We start from the raw sequence: 16726 nt of genomic DNA on the forward strand, positions 1-16726 counted from the left end.
AAGATACTAATTACTTTTTTTAAAACACCATAACCTCTGATATGTACGTAGTTGCACACCGGTGACCCAAACTAGTGAAAATAGCAGATCTACAAGCTCACAATGCGTTGTGAGCTTTTAGATTGGCTATTTTCACTACTTCTAAAAAAAAAATTTTTGTTTTTATATTTTTCCAATTTATGACATTTTAGATTTTCTTTCATTCATTTATGAAATTCTCTTGAAAATGTTTTTATTTGTATTTAATGTATTAAGTATTGAGAATTTTTGGGGGGAATTATCTGAACATGTTTTGAAACAATAATTAAAACAAAATGTGGGAAACAAAAAATAAAGGCATACTTACTGTACTAGTGACCCATATAAATGCAATCCATGACCCACACATGGGTTTAGGAAACAGTGGTCTAAAGTGCGTACAAGAAAACGAGAGCTTCCCCACTGAATATGAGTGAGTATGTACATTCTTGGAGATTTACACACACGTGTGCGTGCGTGTGCGTGTGCGTGTGCGTGTGCGTGTGCGTGTGTGTGGGGTAGCAGCCACTCACCAAAAGGCACAATGACAGGACAGGTGATGCTGTAGGCCATGATGACAGTGAACACACACAGAGTCCAGCCGTACATGGCTCCATATTCAAACTCATAGGCCTGGTTCTGGAGAGGGAACATAAACATGCAGAATGTGATCAAGCAGATAAGCAAAGTGTTGACATATTACATATAACTATGTACAGACCATACTAAATATAACTTATAACTAGTGATGTACACAGTTATTCCACCAGAGGGAGCTCCACAGACTTTGTACTTTGGAATGGGTTTCCTGCTAGCCTTACACTCAATGGGCCACAAAAAGCTTTTTGTGTTTGATCCTTTTGACAGATGTACAATATTATGTTCATGTGTACCGTATATGCATTTCTGTCAATAATAACGCCAATTAAACAATCCATTTGATTTTATTTATCTTTTACAATTTGTTATTGTAGAAGAGCAACATTTTTGCGCCACTGTGCTCCGACTTCTCTGGTGCGATATCCTCTTAGATTAATAACATTTATAAAAGGAAAAAAGAACTTTTGACATGTAAGAAACAATAAAAGAGAAAACTCACTCTTGCCACTCTGAGTGCAACCCATTTCCTTTATAAATTATTGTAGAAGAAGACTTTTTTCACATTCCATGTAAAAAATATCTGGGACCTTCCACAGCTACAGTTCTAAGTCAAGGAAAATGTACAAGGCACACACAGTGATATTGGAATGACCACTGGTTTACTGACCTGTTTGACGTACTTCCTCTCGGCAGCAGAGCGAGCCAGCGCCATGCGGATGGTGTAGAGCAGCAGACCTGGCAACCTGAGCAGCTCCATGCCGGAGCCCACCAGGCCCGCCGCGATCACGTAGTTCACGAAGAACGCACCCTGGTCGGGTAGGAACACACACCTGGAAGAGAGTCAGCAGGAGAGGAAAAGACAGTGAGACAACGAGGGAGGGAGGGACACACAGACGGCAAGAAGAAAGAAGATTATGAGCTGTGCGGTTTCACTGTGCAGTGTAAGTCAATGAGGAGACCAGTGTTCATTTTGACAGCAAATTTTTATTTAGTTTTAGTCATAGTATTTTGAATAACATTTTATTTAGTTTCAGTCATATTTTAGTCATCTGAATTGTTTTAGTCTTATTCGACTAAATATCAGATTTTAGACGACTAAAATGTATCTTGGCGGGCCGTGATGGCTGATTTAAGACTTTTGTTGCATGCTGAAAATAGCCGATCTATAAGCTCACAACGCGTCGCGCTGCGACGTGTTGTGAGCTTGTAGATCTGCTATTTTCAGAGCGCAACCCCCGAGTGCAACCAAACATAAAATGACTTAATGTCTTAGTTCATTTTTCACTAGTCCCTCCCTAACATTTTAGTCTAGTTTTTATATATTTAGTCTTAGTTTTAGTCATGATAGCTTAGTTTTTATTTAGTTTTGGTCAGTGAAAAAAGGCAGTCGACGAACATTTTTCGTCATAGTTTTAGTCGACGAAATTAATTGGAGGAGACTATTTCTGGAATATCAATTTCTAATAGAATTGTAATAAAAAGAGAGTGTACTGTACTGTACGTTCTTCATGAGAGAGACAGTAAACATGTGGCTCACTCACTCAAACCTCAGCTTCCCATGACCATCTGACAGGAACTCTGTGTCAAACAACCAGCGGAAGAACACTGCAAGACTGACAGGGAGGGGAGGAAATACGTATATTACAGAAGCAGAATGAAAGAGTCATTCACAGGCCTGATTACAGGCAAGATTCTTTTCAAGTTGATTCGTTGATATGATATATAAATACAATTAGAATACAAAAGAAAACATGCATCGTGATTATTCCATTAATCGAACAATGAATCGATAGAATGATCGCTAAGAAAGGTGCAATCGTGGTGAGTTATAGAGTTACCTGGTGAGTCCCAGTGAAGGCAGGATCAACACCATGAACAACAGGAAGAAGTAGAGTTTATGCATCATGCTCAACTGCTCTGTGGACCTGAACACAACACAACACAACATGTATGATATTATTATACATAGAACTCTACTGAACACAACACACATAATAAGTATGATATTATTATACATAGAACTACATCACTGTGTTCTACTGAACACAACTCATACATATAGAACTACATCAATGTACTCTTCAATCATTAGAATGACAGATTCGATGTGAATTCATAGGGGTGTGTAACGTTTATAAAAACACATATTACAACATAATGTGCGTGCGTGTGTGTGTGTGTGTGTGTGTGTGTGTGTGTGTGTGTGTGTGCGTGTGCGTGTGCGTGTGCGTGTGCGTGTGTAGTACCTGCTCCAGTGTGCCTCTCCCAGGGTAGAATAGTAGACAACCGTAGGCAGCAGGGCGGAGAAAGACCACAGAAGAAGAGTGGGGAAAAACTGACTGACGACAGCACTCTGAAACAAAGTGACATCATAGCATTATTAATGACACTGAAACAAAGTGACATCATAGCATTATTAATGACACTGAAACAAAGTGACATCATAGCATTATTAATGACACTGAAACAAAGTGACATCATAGCATACTGTGTACACTGAATACTTTACATATTCAGCTTAACCAACACCAACTTCTGATTGATACTTGGTTGCACACCATGTCGCGCACCAAAAATAGATGGAAAATGCATTGCGGTGTGGCATGTCGGCAGCTTGTAGATCTGCTATTTTTGGCCCCAGACAACTGTATGTAGCTAACTATAAATGAGGCTCAACTGTGAACAAGACATGGTCTCACATACTGTACATTGAGGTGGAGTTTTCAAATTCTACCCGAACCCGACCCTACCCGACCTGACATTTTCGGGACGGGCCGGGCCCAAAATGCAGGTGGTTTAACATGCATTGAGGTGGGTGCTCTCACTCACATTGAGGTAATAGATGGGCTTGGTGACGTTGAACTTGTCCATGGTGCTGATGATGATGGAGGGCGTGGTGAGGAAGGTGAGCAGGAAGAAGAGGCAGAAGTTGAGCAGGAGGCAACGCACCCACCAGCGAACTCCCTGCACCGACAGGTTGTCCCTGAGACGCACACAGAGAGAGAGAGAGGAATATTAAAATTTTGGCATTGAGCAGGCACTCACTTGTAACTTGCAGAGCAAGTTACAAGTATGAGATAGGAGAAATTAGAGTAAGTATGAACCCTAGTCGATAAACAACAAGGTAAACAGTCACATAAGTAGAGTGCGGAGAGAACATCAATGAAACTGGGATAATAGATAAACAATGAACCTAAAATCTATCTAAATAACATTTTAGCATCTACATAACATTCTGTATATTTGTGGTCAAGAAAAAAACTAATCTATATAACAAAAACATGAGAACAACAAGTAAACAATATAATATCTGAATCTTAAACTGGCATCTATCGATAAAAGGTGAAAAGAGGGATACAAAGAATGCTATGGGGTGAGGTGGAGTCTGAAGAGGAATATTCAGACTACGCTATGGGGGAGAGAGTCTGCAGATCTGACTGCAATGGAGAGTTTATTCAACAGTTTGGGAGCCAAGAGGGCGAAGAGTCTAGGACGTGCTGAGCGTTGTCCAGAGTGTTTTTGGGAATGCTCAAACGGCATTCCTGTGTTAGCTGATCTACTATGTGAGCAGGAAGGGTTGTGGGGATAGATACATAGATTACATTACATGCTGTAGATAGATACTAATACTGGACTAGATGAGATGAAAGGTACTGTTGACCTTTCATCTTAGATTTCAACGCTGACGGGTAGAAACCATGTCCAAATGGTGAATGAAATGTCCAAAACATACTTTTTGGGGAAAAAAAAAAAAAAAACTGTGCACCAATGGATCCACATAAATAAAGCTTTTTAAAAAACACATAAATGTATAGTTTCTGGATTGAAAAAACTGAACCGATAACAATAACACCCAGTGATCATCATCTATAGACATGTGTCACACTGCCACTTTAATATTTTAGTTAAACTGACGTGACATTTGCTACGTTTATGTCTTTAGACAGAAAGAGACTATAAAATGAGTCGCGGTAACAGCAGCAAGGTAGCATTACATCCCACAATCCTGTGTGTTTGGTCAGTGATCCATAACCAGCCCTTTTGCTCCAAGATGTTAAATAGCGGCCCTGGACTTCACTGCAAACCTAGCTTTCCTTGAACCCAGGAATGTGGTTTAACCACAAAACAGTGTCACCCAAAATCTATAAGCTCTCAACGCGTTGCAACGCGACTCGCTCTGAGCTTGTAGATCGGCTATTTTCGACGAAGAGCCTTGGTGTAGAGGAAATTCTAGCGGACCTAGTATAGAGCCCTGAGGGACGCCTGTCAAATAGGGTTGACCTGCTCTTTGAAGGCTTATCAGAACCGGTTCTTTGGGGGGGGGGGGGGGGGGGGGGGGGCAGAACTTACCAGAACACGTTTAAGGGGTGAGGTGCATAGCTGACTCTCCAGCTGTTGACCTTCAGATCTGTACTGTTGGATGAGGGCTGGGGCTTCCTGCGGAGGCAGCAGAGGGCCGACCCGTCGCTGCCGTCGTCTCCCTTCAGAGCGTTGAAGTCTCTCAGAATGCTGCAGGGAGTCAAACCATTCACCCTTTAATAATAGCCAACTGAACCCTACCCTCCCTGTTCAGGTCATGTCATAACAGGCGATCGTTTGGCAAAAATAGCCGATTTACAACACGTTGTGATGTGTTGTAAGCTTGTAGATCGGCTATTTTCAGCAAAGAGATTTTGGTGTACAGGGGGAAAAAGGAGGGAGCCAAGTACAGACCCCTGGTGGACTCCGGTAAACAAAGTATATAGGATTTACAGTATGTGGTTAAGGCCCAGTCCAGGAATAGTTTTGAACATAAAAAATAGGATAATATTCCCATACATTTGTAAAGAGTTTGACTTGTAAATTGTACTGTATTTGTGAACTGATAGAAGTTCAATGATATGGTCAAAAGAACCGGTATATGTCTGTTTTTATTACACACACCACACACACACACACGTTTTTTTGGGCCCTGGTCGAGGAATGACCTACAGACAAGATCAAAACTGGCTTCTTTGATCCCTCTAGTGACTTTTAAGAGGATTGCCATGGGCACACTCTCAAGCCACTGCTCCTGCTTTGACGAGTAGCAAACGCTGTGATCTTAGTTATCTTAGCTTAGTAGCTTCACAATATATTGTTCAAATTAGTCTTTTTTTATTAGTCTGTTATGGGTTAGCTATTTAGACTCTCTCTGAGTGTCCCTGGTAGTAGGTTTTTGGTATTACGGATGTTATATGTTTGTCTTTGTCATGTCCTGTATTTGTTGTTACTGGCAGAGCTGTGTAACATGTATTTGCCTCTTCTCTTGGCCAGTGCACACTCGTAAAAGAGACTATGGTCTCAATGTGATTTTACTGGTTTACTGGTTTACATTTAAAAAAATACCCACACACCCTTCAGGGGTACAAGTAACAGCGTCTTGTATGCGTTTAGATATGTCCTTAGTCATGAGATCAACTATTCTGTTGTGGCGTGCTATGTAAAGCCCTTTATAGGCATAGCAGCCATTCAGAATGTGTGACATGGTTTCTGTAACAAGCCCTGTGGTGTGATGCAGACAATGAGGTACATGGGTAGAGGGAAACCAGAGGCAAAGGTTGAGTCTGGTGGGAAGGATTTGTAACCTGGCTTTTATAGTTACGGTGATAATGTCCTCATTGAGAGCACACACACACACACACACACACACACACACACACACACACACACACACACACACACACACACACACACACACACACACACACACACACACACACACACACACACACACACACACACACACACACACACACACACACACACACACACACACACACACACACAGTGGTGGAAAAAGTACTCAAATTCTTTACTTAAGTAAAAGTATCAATACTGCAATATAAAAATACTCTGTTACAAGTAAAAGGCCTGTGTTCAAAATTTTACTTGAATAAAAGGAAAAAGGTATTGGCATCAAAATATACTTAAAGTACCAAAAGTAAAAGTACTGACATATTTGAAAATAGCAGATCTACAAGCTCACAACGCGTCACGATGAGACACGTTGTGAGCTTGTAGATCTACTATTTTCAAATAGCTTAGGTATAAAATAGGGCTAAAGTGGTTAATGTATGTTTTATAATATAATGATTTATAGCGGCAAAGTAACTAGTAACTAAAGTTTTCAAATAATTGTAGTGGAGTAAACGTACAATATTTGCCTCTGAGATGTAGTGGAGTAGAAGTAAAAGTATTGGAAATTCTCAAGTAAAGTACAAATACCTCAAAATTGTTCTTAAGTAAATGTACTTAGTTACTTTACACCACTGTGCACACACACACAGAGAAACAAGAGCAGAACTCACAAGGTGGCCATGGCCTCAGACTGCAGTGTCACATAGGCCATCCCTAGAGGGCGCTGTGGCACCAGTTCCTTCTGCCTGCTCACCTCCAAGATGAGACTGTTCTCCTGATTGCTGTAATAGTCTATGGCATCAACCTGAGAGAACACACACACACACACACACACACACACACACACACACACACACACACACACACACACACACACACACACACACACACACACACACACACACACACACACACACACACACACACACACACACACACAGGACTTTTAAGACCTTTTCAAATACCTAAAAGAAAAGACCATTACTGCATCAAAAGTCATCAGCAAACTATACTATAAATACTGGTCAAACATTGGCTAAATTGTCTAATAATATAAGAAATAAGACAAGAAAAAATAAGACACAGGATAAAAATAGACATTTCCGTTCAAATATATGGGTTGCTAAACATTTTTTCAAAAACAAACAGACATACAGGTGCGTCAATTGTTACAAGTATAATGCATAGTTTTCTATGCATTTCGGGTTTTTTGGGGGGTTTGACCCCAATTTTTTTTCGGCCGCGCGGCTTTGCCGCGCGCCCAGGGTAGGTGTCCCTTATTTCAATCTCTGGGAGTTGGCAACCCTAACCTTGCCATACCTTAGCTTTTGCTGAACTGATGCCACTGGACATACACACAAAATAAACAGGTACAGTGAAAAGAATATGATGTCAAAATGTACATTTTCTTATAACAATAACAATGTGTAGTGTGTGTTACAAAATCGAAAAATCCCAAATAGGACCGTCATTTTTAGCTTGCGTCCCCTTGGACTTTAGGTATTTTGCTGAGTGGCCCCTGAGCCATCTTAAGTTGAGTAGCCCTGTGCTATATGGAAACGAGTCAAACTAAATGTAATGCCTCAACTCCTACAATTCCAAGTGCTTATCAGGGTGGGGGGTCCCCAGTTAAAATATGGTTAATTTGGGGGGTTGTGGCCAGAAAGCTTTGGGAGCCCTTGCTGTAGATAACACAAAGAAAACAATAGCACACTGCTAGCATAGCAGCAGCAGCATCAGCACAGAGACAGATTGTCATCCATGTGTGACATATTTTGCATGAGCTCCTCATTACCACCACACTCCACTAAAGACCATAGTGTTCCGTCTCTAGTTAGAGCAACGCTGTGTTAATTTAACTCCATGAGGTCTGTTTGGTTCCATTTGTACACTCTGCAGAGTTCAAATTACACCGGGACTTTACTGGGTGGTTGCCAACTGTGGTAGAATGACATGGTGTGTTAAGGTGAATTAAGGTGAATGAAAGTAATGTGTTGAATGAATCAGGGATGGAAACAAGTTAACAACCAATTCAAAGCTATGCAAACAACAACATCTAGATTACTTTTTACACTGTGGCTTCTAGCCATCTATAGTGTTGTTCATTACTTAAATTAATTAGTGCTGGAAGATTTATTTTGGGGCTAAAGCAAACTTAAAGCTCTACGTATATAGTGATAGTAATCATTGCTATAGAGTGTTTGTTCAGTAACAGTCTGTATCTCCAGATCCTTAATAAACAGAAAATGCATGTCCAGGACAAGATTCAAATTTTATCCAATCAGAAGAGAGCGAGAGAGAGAGAGCGCCCATTTCTCAGCTTCAATGTAATAGAGTTCCAGTTTTTGTTTCCATTTTACTTGTTTATCCAGCACCCTGTATTGAGTTCTTTCTCGTAATTGGATGAAAGTGGTATCCTGACCAGAATGTGTATAGGTCTGTCTGTGTGTATGTCTGTTTTTCTAGTAGCTAATCTCACTGAACAGCTGGACCAATCAGCAGTATTTGCGCCGCACACCAAGTAGGACCAACTTAGTACCTACCTCCACACATACTCTATATGTCTCATGTTATAATGCTGTCATTAGGGCCTGTCCTGTTTTTATGGTATCTCACCTCCTCACAGCGCCCGGTGGTGAAACAACACAGGTGGCCACACAGACGTGGGTGGAACATCTCGCGGGTCCCCGTCCTCTCCAGCACGCGCTCGTAGTAGCGCAGGTTTTTTTTAGCTCGTTTCCTGTGAAGAGGAAAAAGGAACAACAAAATATCACCACAAAATAGGGATGCAACTATGGCTTATCTTCTAATCCATTATTCCACTGATAATTGTTTTTGAGAAGCGGTGAAACATTCAAATATTTTTTTAATAATAATCTAAATCAATTAGTCTAACAAACAAGCCCCATACAACCCCACGACCTTAACTTGTTCAACTGAGGGTCACAGTATTTCAGCTTCCTGTCTGAGTCCTGATAATAAGGTTCATATCAGTCCCTCAAGGTCAAAGCATTCATATCAGCCCTTCAAAGTCAAAGCATTCATATCAGCCCTTCAAAGTCAAAGCATTCATATCAGTCCTGAGTGTTCATTTACTGTAGCTCTGAGAGGTGGCAGATGTTAGGCGTTAGTGCCCCCGAGATGTTGCTCAGGGGCATATCGAGGGTCAAACGGTGACCTTCCGATTCCAAAAACAGCCTCTCTACCCACTCACTACGGCCGCCCAAATGTTTGCCTGCATTTGCATAATGTGACCAAACTTAACCACATGAAACCTGGCATCCCTATTCTGGGCTTGTCGTGGTAGGCGGACATTTAGAAAAAAAACAGCTGACCTACAGGCTGAGCTTGTAGGTTGTTTATTTTCAGACCTGGATTATTTGTGCGTGCTTGTCATACAGTGTTAAACGTCCATGTTTAGCTCCTCACTGCTTTTCTGAACAGCCTAGACACAGCCGCAGTAGATGGGGGGAAAAAGGGAAACAAGTCTAGAGCCCTGGAGGACCCCGGTCATAGAAGTATATAGAGTTTAAGTGGTTGAACGTGTTCAGGTAAATGTGTGGTTGTGATTCTGTGCGTTCTTACATCTCCTTATCCAGTTGCATGAGTTTGTCCACATCGTAGGCCAGGTTCACATCGTGCACGTGACACGTTGGATACGCCTCCCTGTACGAAACAAGCAAAAAAGGACAAAACCATTTACATCAGTGGTTCTCAAAGTCTGGGGTCCGGGGAACCCCAGGGGTGCTTGGAGGAGTACCAGGGGGTCCCCAGCAAAATGAGTTAATATAGTGTCACAATCATTTTAACCATATCTCATAGTTTGGCACCGAGTGCTATGAGCTGGAAGATCTGCTATTTTTTTTTATTGTGAAAACTTGTGCAAATCATTGAATATATATATTTTTAAAGCGAACATTTTTAACCCAAATCTTTGCTTCTGGGGGGGGTCCCTGGAACAAAATATTTTGAGACGGGGGTCCGCGACCAAATACATATCATTTTGGGGGTCCTTGACATGAAAAAGGTTCAGAACCACTGATTTACATACTAAAACATGCTGTAAGTGATATTTTTGGTTTAAACCAAAAGTATATATTTAATACATTTATAAAATCTCTATATATTCTAACAGTACTCATAGATACAGTGTGTTTATTCAGTAACAGGGGTCTCCCAGCCTCTCCAGCTCTTTAGTAAACAAAACACTGTTCAGGTGGGTTAGAAACTCATTTTTCTGTTTTTCAATCATCACTTCTAATTTCACTTGCTTATCCTGTATGAGATCTCTCTCTCCTGATTGGATCAAATAGTTATCCCGACCTGTATTTTCTGTTTATGTGTGTGTGTGTCAGTCTGAATATTCATAAACACATGAGCTCTGTTGTACTCACATGAAGTGAGTCTTAACAGCCTCCATAGTGGCTGCTTTAGGGACTGAACAGACGAACAAGGTGTTTCTGGTCTAGAAGGACAAGAAGACACACAACCACCAGACAACGCGTCAACATCAGGACACCATCACACATCACTGTTAATACCTTTGTGTCAACACATGCAGTAGACTCCAGAGAATCTGGGCCACATTTTTGCTACATCATACTGTATCCTAGGCCCTAGTACACTGGAGTAGGAGGGTCATTAGATGCTTGCAATCCTTGTAAACTGAAACATCCGTACTGGTTGATTTATACTCGAGCATCGCATGACTAAAATAACAGATCTACAAGCTAACAATGCATGCATGCAAAAATGAATTCGCACACACACACACACACACACACACACACACACACACACACACACACACACACACACACACACACACACACACACACACACACACACACACACACACACACACACACACACACACACACACACACACACACACACACACACACACACACACACACACACACACACACACACACACACACACACACACACACACACACACACACACCTTTTTATGGCCTGCCACCCTTCGGTGCCAGGCCATAAAAAGGATGATAAAAGTGTGAACACATAATTGTGGATATGGTCTCATAACATCAGCCTTTGATGGCTGGATGTCAGAAGTATCAGTGAAATGACAGCGTTGTGACTCACCGTTTCCCTGTGCATGCCTTTCATCTGAGACGTGTGATGTCTGAGCAGCACCACTGTCAGCACCAAGTACAGCACAGCAAACACTGTGTGTAGCCACAACAAGTTGTTCCTGTAACAAACACAATAATAATATTATTGTCATTATTATCAGTGCTGTAAAGTAACCAAGTACATTTACTCAATTACTGTACTTAAGTGCAATTTTTAGGTAATTTTACTTTACTGGAGTATTTCCAATTGTCTGTACTCTTACTTCTACTCCACTACATCTCAGAGGCAAATATTGTACTTTTACTCCACTACAATTATTTGAAAACTTTAGTTACTAGTTACTTTCGTAGATTATTATTTCAAAACATACATTAACCACTTCAGCCCTATATAGATATATTCCAGCTATTTGAAAATAGCAGATCTACAAGCTCACAATGCGTCGCGATTGTGAGCTTACAGATCTGCTATTTTCAAGAATGTTTGTATACATTTGAAAACTTGTGAAATGGGACATTCTGCATAATGAGAACGTTCTACTTTTGGTACTTTAAGTACATTTTGATGACAATACTTTTGTAATTTGACTCAAGTAAATGTAACAGAGTATTTCTACATTGCAGTATTGATACTTTTACTTAAGCAAAAAATGGGAGTAATTTTTCCACCACTGATTATTATTAGTAGGCCTAGTAGTAGTATTGTAATTATTTATTAATTACCCTCTCTGAAGGTTCCCAAGTGTTGTCCTTCCAAAGTTGTATGGGTCATTTCCTGGAAAAGGATATATATCATGTTGCTTTTAAAACATATCCATTTCAAATACAGTGAAAGACATTTTTGCACAATGCTGGCATACATGAGGTATACACGAATCCACGGAGCGCTGCCCTGTAGGTGGCGCAGCCATTGCTGCGGTGTCAAACTCGGTCAGCTGCTGCTGCGCGGTATCAGTCAGCTGCTGTCACTGACTGCTCACAAACTTTTACTAACACTAACTTTACAAAGATGTACAGTAAATCGGGACGTACTGTACAGTCCAACAGCCAAGCAGGTAAAGAGTAACCAGTAACGTCAACAGACGGACAGAACCGTAGCAGCAGCTGACCCGAGTCTGACACCGCAGCAATGGCGGCGCCACCTACAGGGCAGCGCTCCGTGGATTTGTGTATAGGCCCAGACCATACATGGGCAACTGGCGGCCCGGGGGCCACATGCGGCCCCCACCTTCACTTAATGCGGCCCACCGGTTAATATTCGGAATACTGATATATTATTGATTTCAGCTGTTCCAATTCCAAACATGCAAACATGACCCACTTTAATTACTTCAGTCTATATTATATTAGTAGCTTAATGACTAGTGCTAAAATTCTATTGTCTTTTTTATGTCCAATGTATTTGTATTTAAGTAAAAACAAAATCACATAAGTATAACTAAATGCATTTGAAATTAAATAAAAATGCTAATTTTCAGGATTCGAATTGAAAAATAGCAAAAACAAATCAGGATTTAAATTCAAAAATAGCCGATCTACAAGCTCAAAACGTGCCGCGCTGCGACGCGTTTTGAGCTTGTAGATCGGCTATTTTTGCTACTTAAAATACAGCGATAAGAGGTTTCTGTACAGTATATGCAATGTGGCCCTCTGGAGTGAGTGTGGAAATATAGTGGCCCTCTCCATCATCAAAGTTGCATCACCGCTGGCCCAGACAAAGGGCTGAGAATGGCTTTATTGGAGGAAAAAAACTAAACGTGTTTCAGAACTGATGACAGCTGTGGCATTAGGCCTCCTGCCAGATGTACTAATCTACATAATGAGCAGGTAATCAGTACAGGAAGAGATTTGTAGATCAGTCAAACAATACAGGCACTCATACACACACGCATTATGCCTCTCACTGCGCAATCTTATAAACCCTGGGCCCCCTGACTTCCATCATCACACTGGAAACCGTTAGCCGCAAAATAAAAAACTAATATCTGATTAAAGACCCACTCCACCACAATTCATGTTTGGTTTGTGTGGTTTAAAGGGATAGTTCACCCAAAAAAAATCTTATTTTCTATCAATTACACACCGCATGAAGCCTTGAATTCATGGAGATTGTTTTTGTTTTTGTCGCATTTCTAAGCCAATAATTGACGGCGGAAAGATGCTGATGTCTCCTACAGGAACCGCCGCCGGTCATCAAATTATTAGCCTCGGAAACCCAGGCTTTTTTTTTTGTTACAAAAGAAAAAAAGCCTGGGGGAGCGATGCAGGAACGATGGTCTTGGACCTTGTTATCTCCTAACCAATCAGAGTGCAGAGGGGCGTCGCTCTAAATTTGGTGACGTCAGCGTGCTCCGTGCACAGGCCGAGGGGGGGAGGGGAGGGGAGGCGGGGACATAGATTGGTGAAGCAATAGGAAGCCACGCACAAATCCAGGCGGCTGTGTTTGGGTCCGCCCTTCAAGACCATGGATTGAGCTCGTAGCCTCAGGCTATCAAATTATTGGCTTAGGAATGGAACAAAAACAAAAAAATCTCCATGAATTCAAGTCTCCATGGGGTGAGAAATTGATAGAAAAAAATACATTTTGGGGGTGAACTATCGCTTTAATGTGTTTTTGAAGCTTAACCATGAGAACCACCAATGCCGGCCGTCGGGAGCGCTATGCTCAGGCGCTGGGAAGAGGAACGCACCACTGTGTCTTTACAATAGAAATATAAGACAGACTGGTGCTGCCATCTCAAAAGACACGGCCCCTTAGGGTAAAACACTCATATTAGGGCTGGTAACTTTCCTCAGAAATGATATTTGAATATTGGTCTTAACACATTGAGTGCCATAAACGGTCCAGACCGTTTTTGGCCCATTTTTTTAATATATATTTTTCCCACGTGGGGGGCTCTAACGAAACTTTGGGATCATCCAAGGAGTCTCTCAGAAGGAGAGGCCGGATGTGGATCCATGTCAAAAATCCTTCCGGTCGTCCGCTCCAATGTTAACTCCTTGACTAAAAGCTTAATATCTCCATTTCTTTTTAACGTGGTGGAAGCGAGCCGTTTTCGTTCGGCGATCACTCTGCAATGGAGGATCGTGTTAGAAATATTATTGTTCCAGGCGATAGTCGGCACCCTCCGCCGTCTCGAACACAGGCTTTGTTTACATGCACTTCCGCGTCGGGGCTTCTACAGCACGAAACATATCAACGGAAGATATGCTGGCACTGAACGTACCCTATTTTAATAAACCTCTGGCACACGATGTGTTAAAAAATTGCAGATATTCGAATACTATTATTATTATTATTTAAAAAAAAATCTTTAAAAAAAAAAAAGTATTTATTATTTTATGTTTATTTGACAGGGACAATACAAAAAACAATGTATCAAGTGCTCGGATCCAATAATACATTGTTTTTTATATTGTTCCTGTCAAATAAACATGAAAAAATATATATATATCGAATATTAATTTTCATATTCGAATATACATATTTCCCCCATATTCGAGGAATATTCGAAATTCGAAAATTAATTTACCAGCCCTAGCTCATATTGGCACAGACCTGAAAAATAAAGTACATCTTCTCTGTCCACTGCCCTGTCTATATATAAAGAACTAAAGCACTGATCAGACGGACGCACCCAGCAGGTCACCAGACAGGTTGACGGGCAGGATGATGGACACAGAGGTGACCGTGATGAGCACCAGCAGGACGATCAGATGGCGCTGGAAGGACAGGTAGTAGATGGCATCAATGCCACACTTCTCCTTCACCTTCTCCTCACTGTAGCAGAACACACACACAAAGACACACACACACACACACACACACACACAAAGGACACGCACACACACACACGTCACAGGGAATCAGGGTTGCCAGATCTGCTTACTATAATTTCCCCGCAAGATTTTATTTGAAAATAGCAGATCTACAAGCTCACAACGCGACGCGTTGTGAGCTTGTAGATCTGCTATTTTCAAATAGCTGATGTATATGTTAACATGTTGCTCATGTGGCCCATAGTCGCTTCTTTTGGGCTGGTTTTCCTAGACATGGTTGCTTGTTTCTCTCACAGAATCTGGCAACACTGCAGGGAACCATCACAGGGAAATGATTGGTCTCAATCTATTGGTGAGTTATCTGACTGAACTCTTCCACAATCCCGGAACGCTACAAAGAGTCTGTAACGACGTCTCGCAAAAGCTGCACACAGGAAGCCGTCATCCGTTTGTAATTTCAGTAAATATATTTTTAAATATCTTTAAAACATATTGTTGAATTTCCATTTCATCTAAGCAGCAGAGATAGGCTTCGACTACTTTGGTTTCCAGTACAAGGATGTATTTACTCAACTGCAAAGAACAAACCAGAAGTGGCGGAGGGGACATTCCCTTCATGTTCAAATCATTTTCAGCACTTCCCGTGTACACACACACCGTTAGGCGGAAAGCATTTGAGAATTGTGCGAGTCAACAGTCTGTGGTGAGAGACTATTTGGCTAATGACCGCAAGTCCTGTGTGACTGGAAAAACACATCAACAGCCACAAACAAGATAAGATCTGGTCCGTTTAGATTGACTTACTCCATTCTGATGATGTAAGGCAGCCAGGAGCAGAAGCCCTGCAGAGAAACAGAGGACATGTTAACAGCCGTTCACTCCAACAACCACAACCATGACTATAGATATATATGGTTTTATGCATCATTCTAACTAATACAGTAGGTAAGCTCAGTGGCCTTGTGGTTAAGAGTGTCAGCCGTGAGATTGGGAGATCGGGGGTTTGATTCCTCAGCATCAAGGGTTGGATGTGGGGTTAAGGGGGCGACATACTAGCATGTGTGCTTGTAAATCATGGCTGGTGGATGCACTACTTGTACATTAAGTTAAGCCGCCTCAGGCTACAGAAGTAGGAGATAGGCTCCTATGGGCCACATGCCTCTGCAAGGCTTACTTACTAACTAACTAAGGTGGATGGCTGAGACCACAACACAACTAAATCATAACAACTACTACACTGTTCAGTGGTGAACCATGTCGTTGAGATCACTTTCAGAGTGATTTGATGGAACGATCCGAAACACTGACCGCCAATGAAAATCCATCTGAATTAATACAACACATCACTCCTGTTGAACACGTTTAGAGAACGTTATCGTTCATCAGTGTGGAAATTCTTCACATCATTGTCATTATAGTTATCATTCTGTGTGGACGTTTTTTTTTTTTATCACTTCCACCTGGATTCCCCATTTTGGAAATATATATTTTTCGTCAATACAGGCTAAAAGTCATTTTTGTTTTCTGAACATTATTTAGAACATGAGTATGAATCAGGCTTAAGACAC

The 16726-nt window shown here is 41.3% G+C and overlaps 1 protein-coding gene across 2 annotated transcripts in view; it reads right to left on the reverse strand.

Annotated features, from left to right (window-relative positions):
• The window catches only part of LOC308103701 (CSC1-like protein 1), a 44156-nt gene that overhangs the window by 14570 nt on the left and 12860 nt on the right, over positions 1–16726 (reverse strand). For both annotated transcript variants that reach the window (XM_080453825.1, XM_080453824.1), the window contains exons 5-19: positions 15963–16000; positions 15017–15159; positions 12102–12153; positions 11389–11497; positions 10671–10741; positions 9862–9942; positions 8893–9016; positions 6948–7081; positions 4969–5127; positions 3448–3601; positions 2865–2971; positions 2457–2543; positions 2160–2231; positions 1286–1448; positions 552–657 (exon numbers count right to left, since the gene is read on the reverse strand). In XM_080453825.1, the coding sequence (XP_080309951.1) occupies positions 552–657; positions 1286–1448; positions 2160–2231; positions 2457–2543; positions 2865–2971; positions 3448–3601; positions 4969–5127; positions 6948–7081; positions 8893–9016; positions 9862–9942; positions 10671–10741; positions 11389–11497; positions 12102–12153; positions 15017–15159; positions 15963–16000 (1600 nt within the window). The remainder of the gene's footprint in view (positions 1–551; positions 658–1285; positions 1449–2159; positions 2232–2456; positions 2544–2864; positions 2972–3447; positions 3602–4968; positions 5128–6947; positions 7082–8892; positions 9017–9861; positions 9943–10670; positions 10742–11388; positions 11498–12101; positions 12154–15016; positions 15160–15962; positions 16001–16726) is intronic.

Source organism: Gymnoscopelus braueri (genome assembly GCF_963280865.1).
Source record: "Gymnoscopelus braueri genome assembly, chromosome: 16".
NCBI lineage: Eukaryota > Metazoa > Chordata > Actinopteri > Myctophiformes > Myctophidae > Gymnoscopelus > Gymnoscopelus braueri.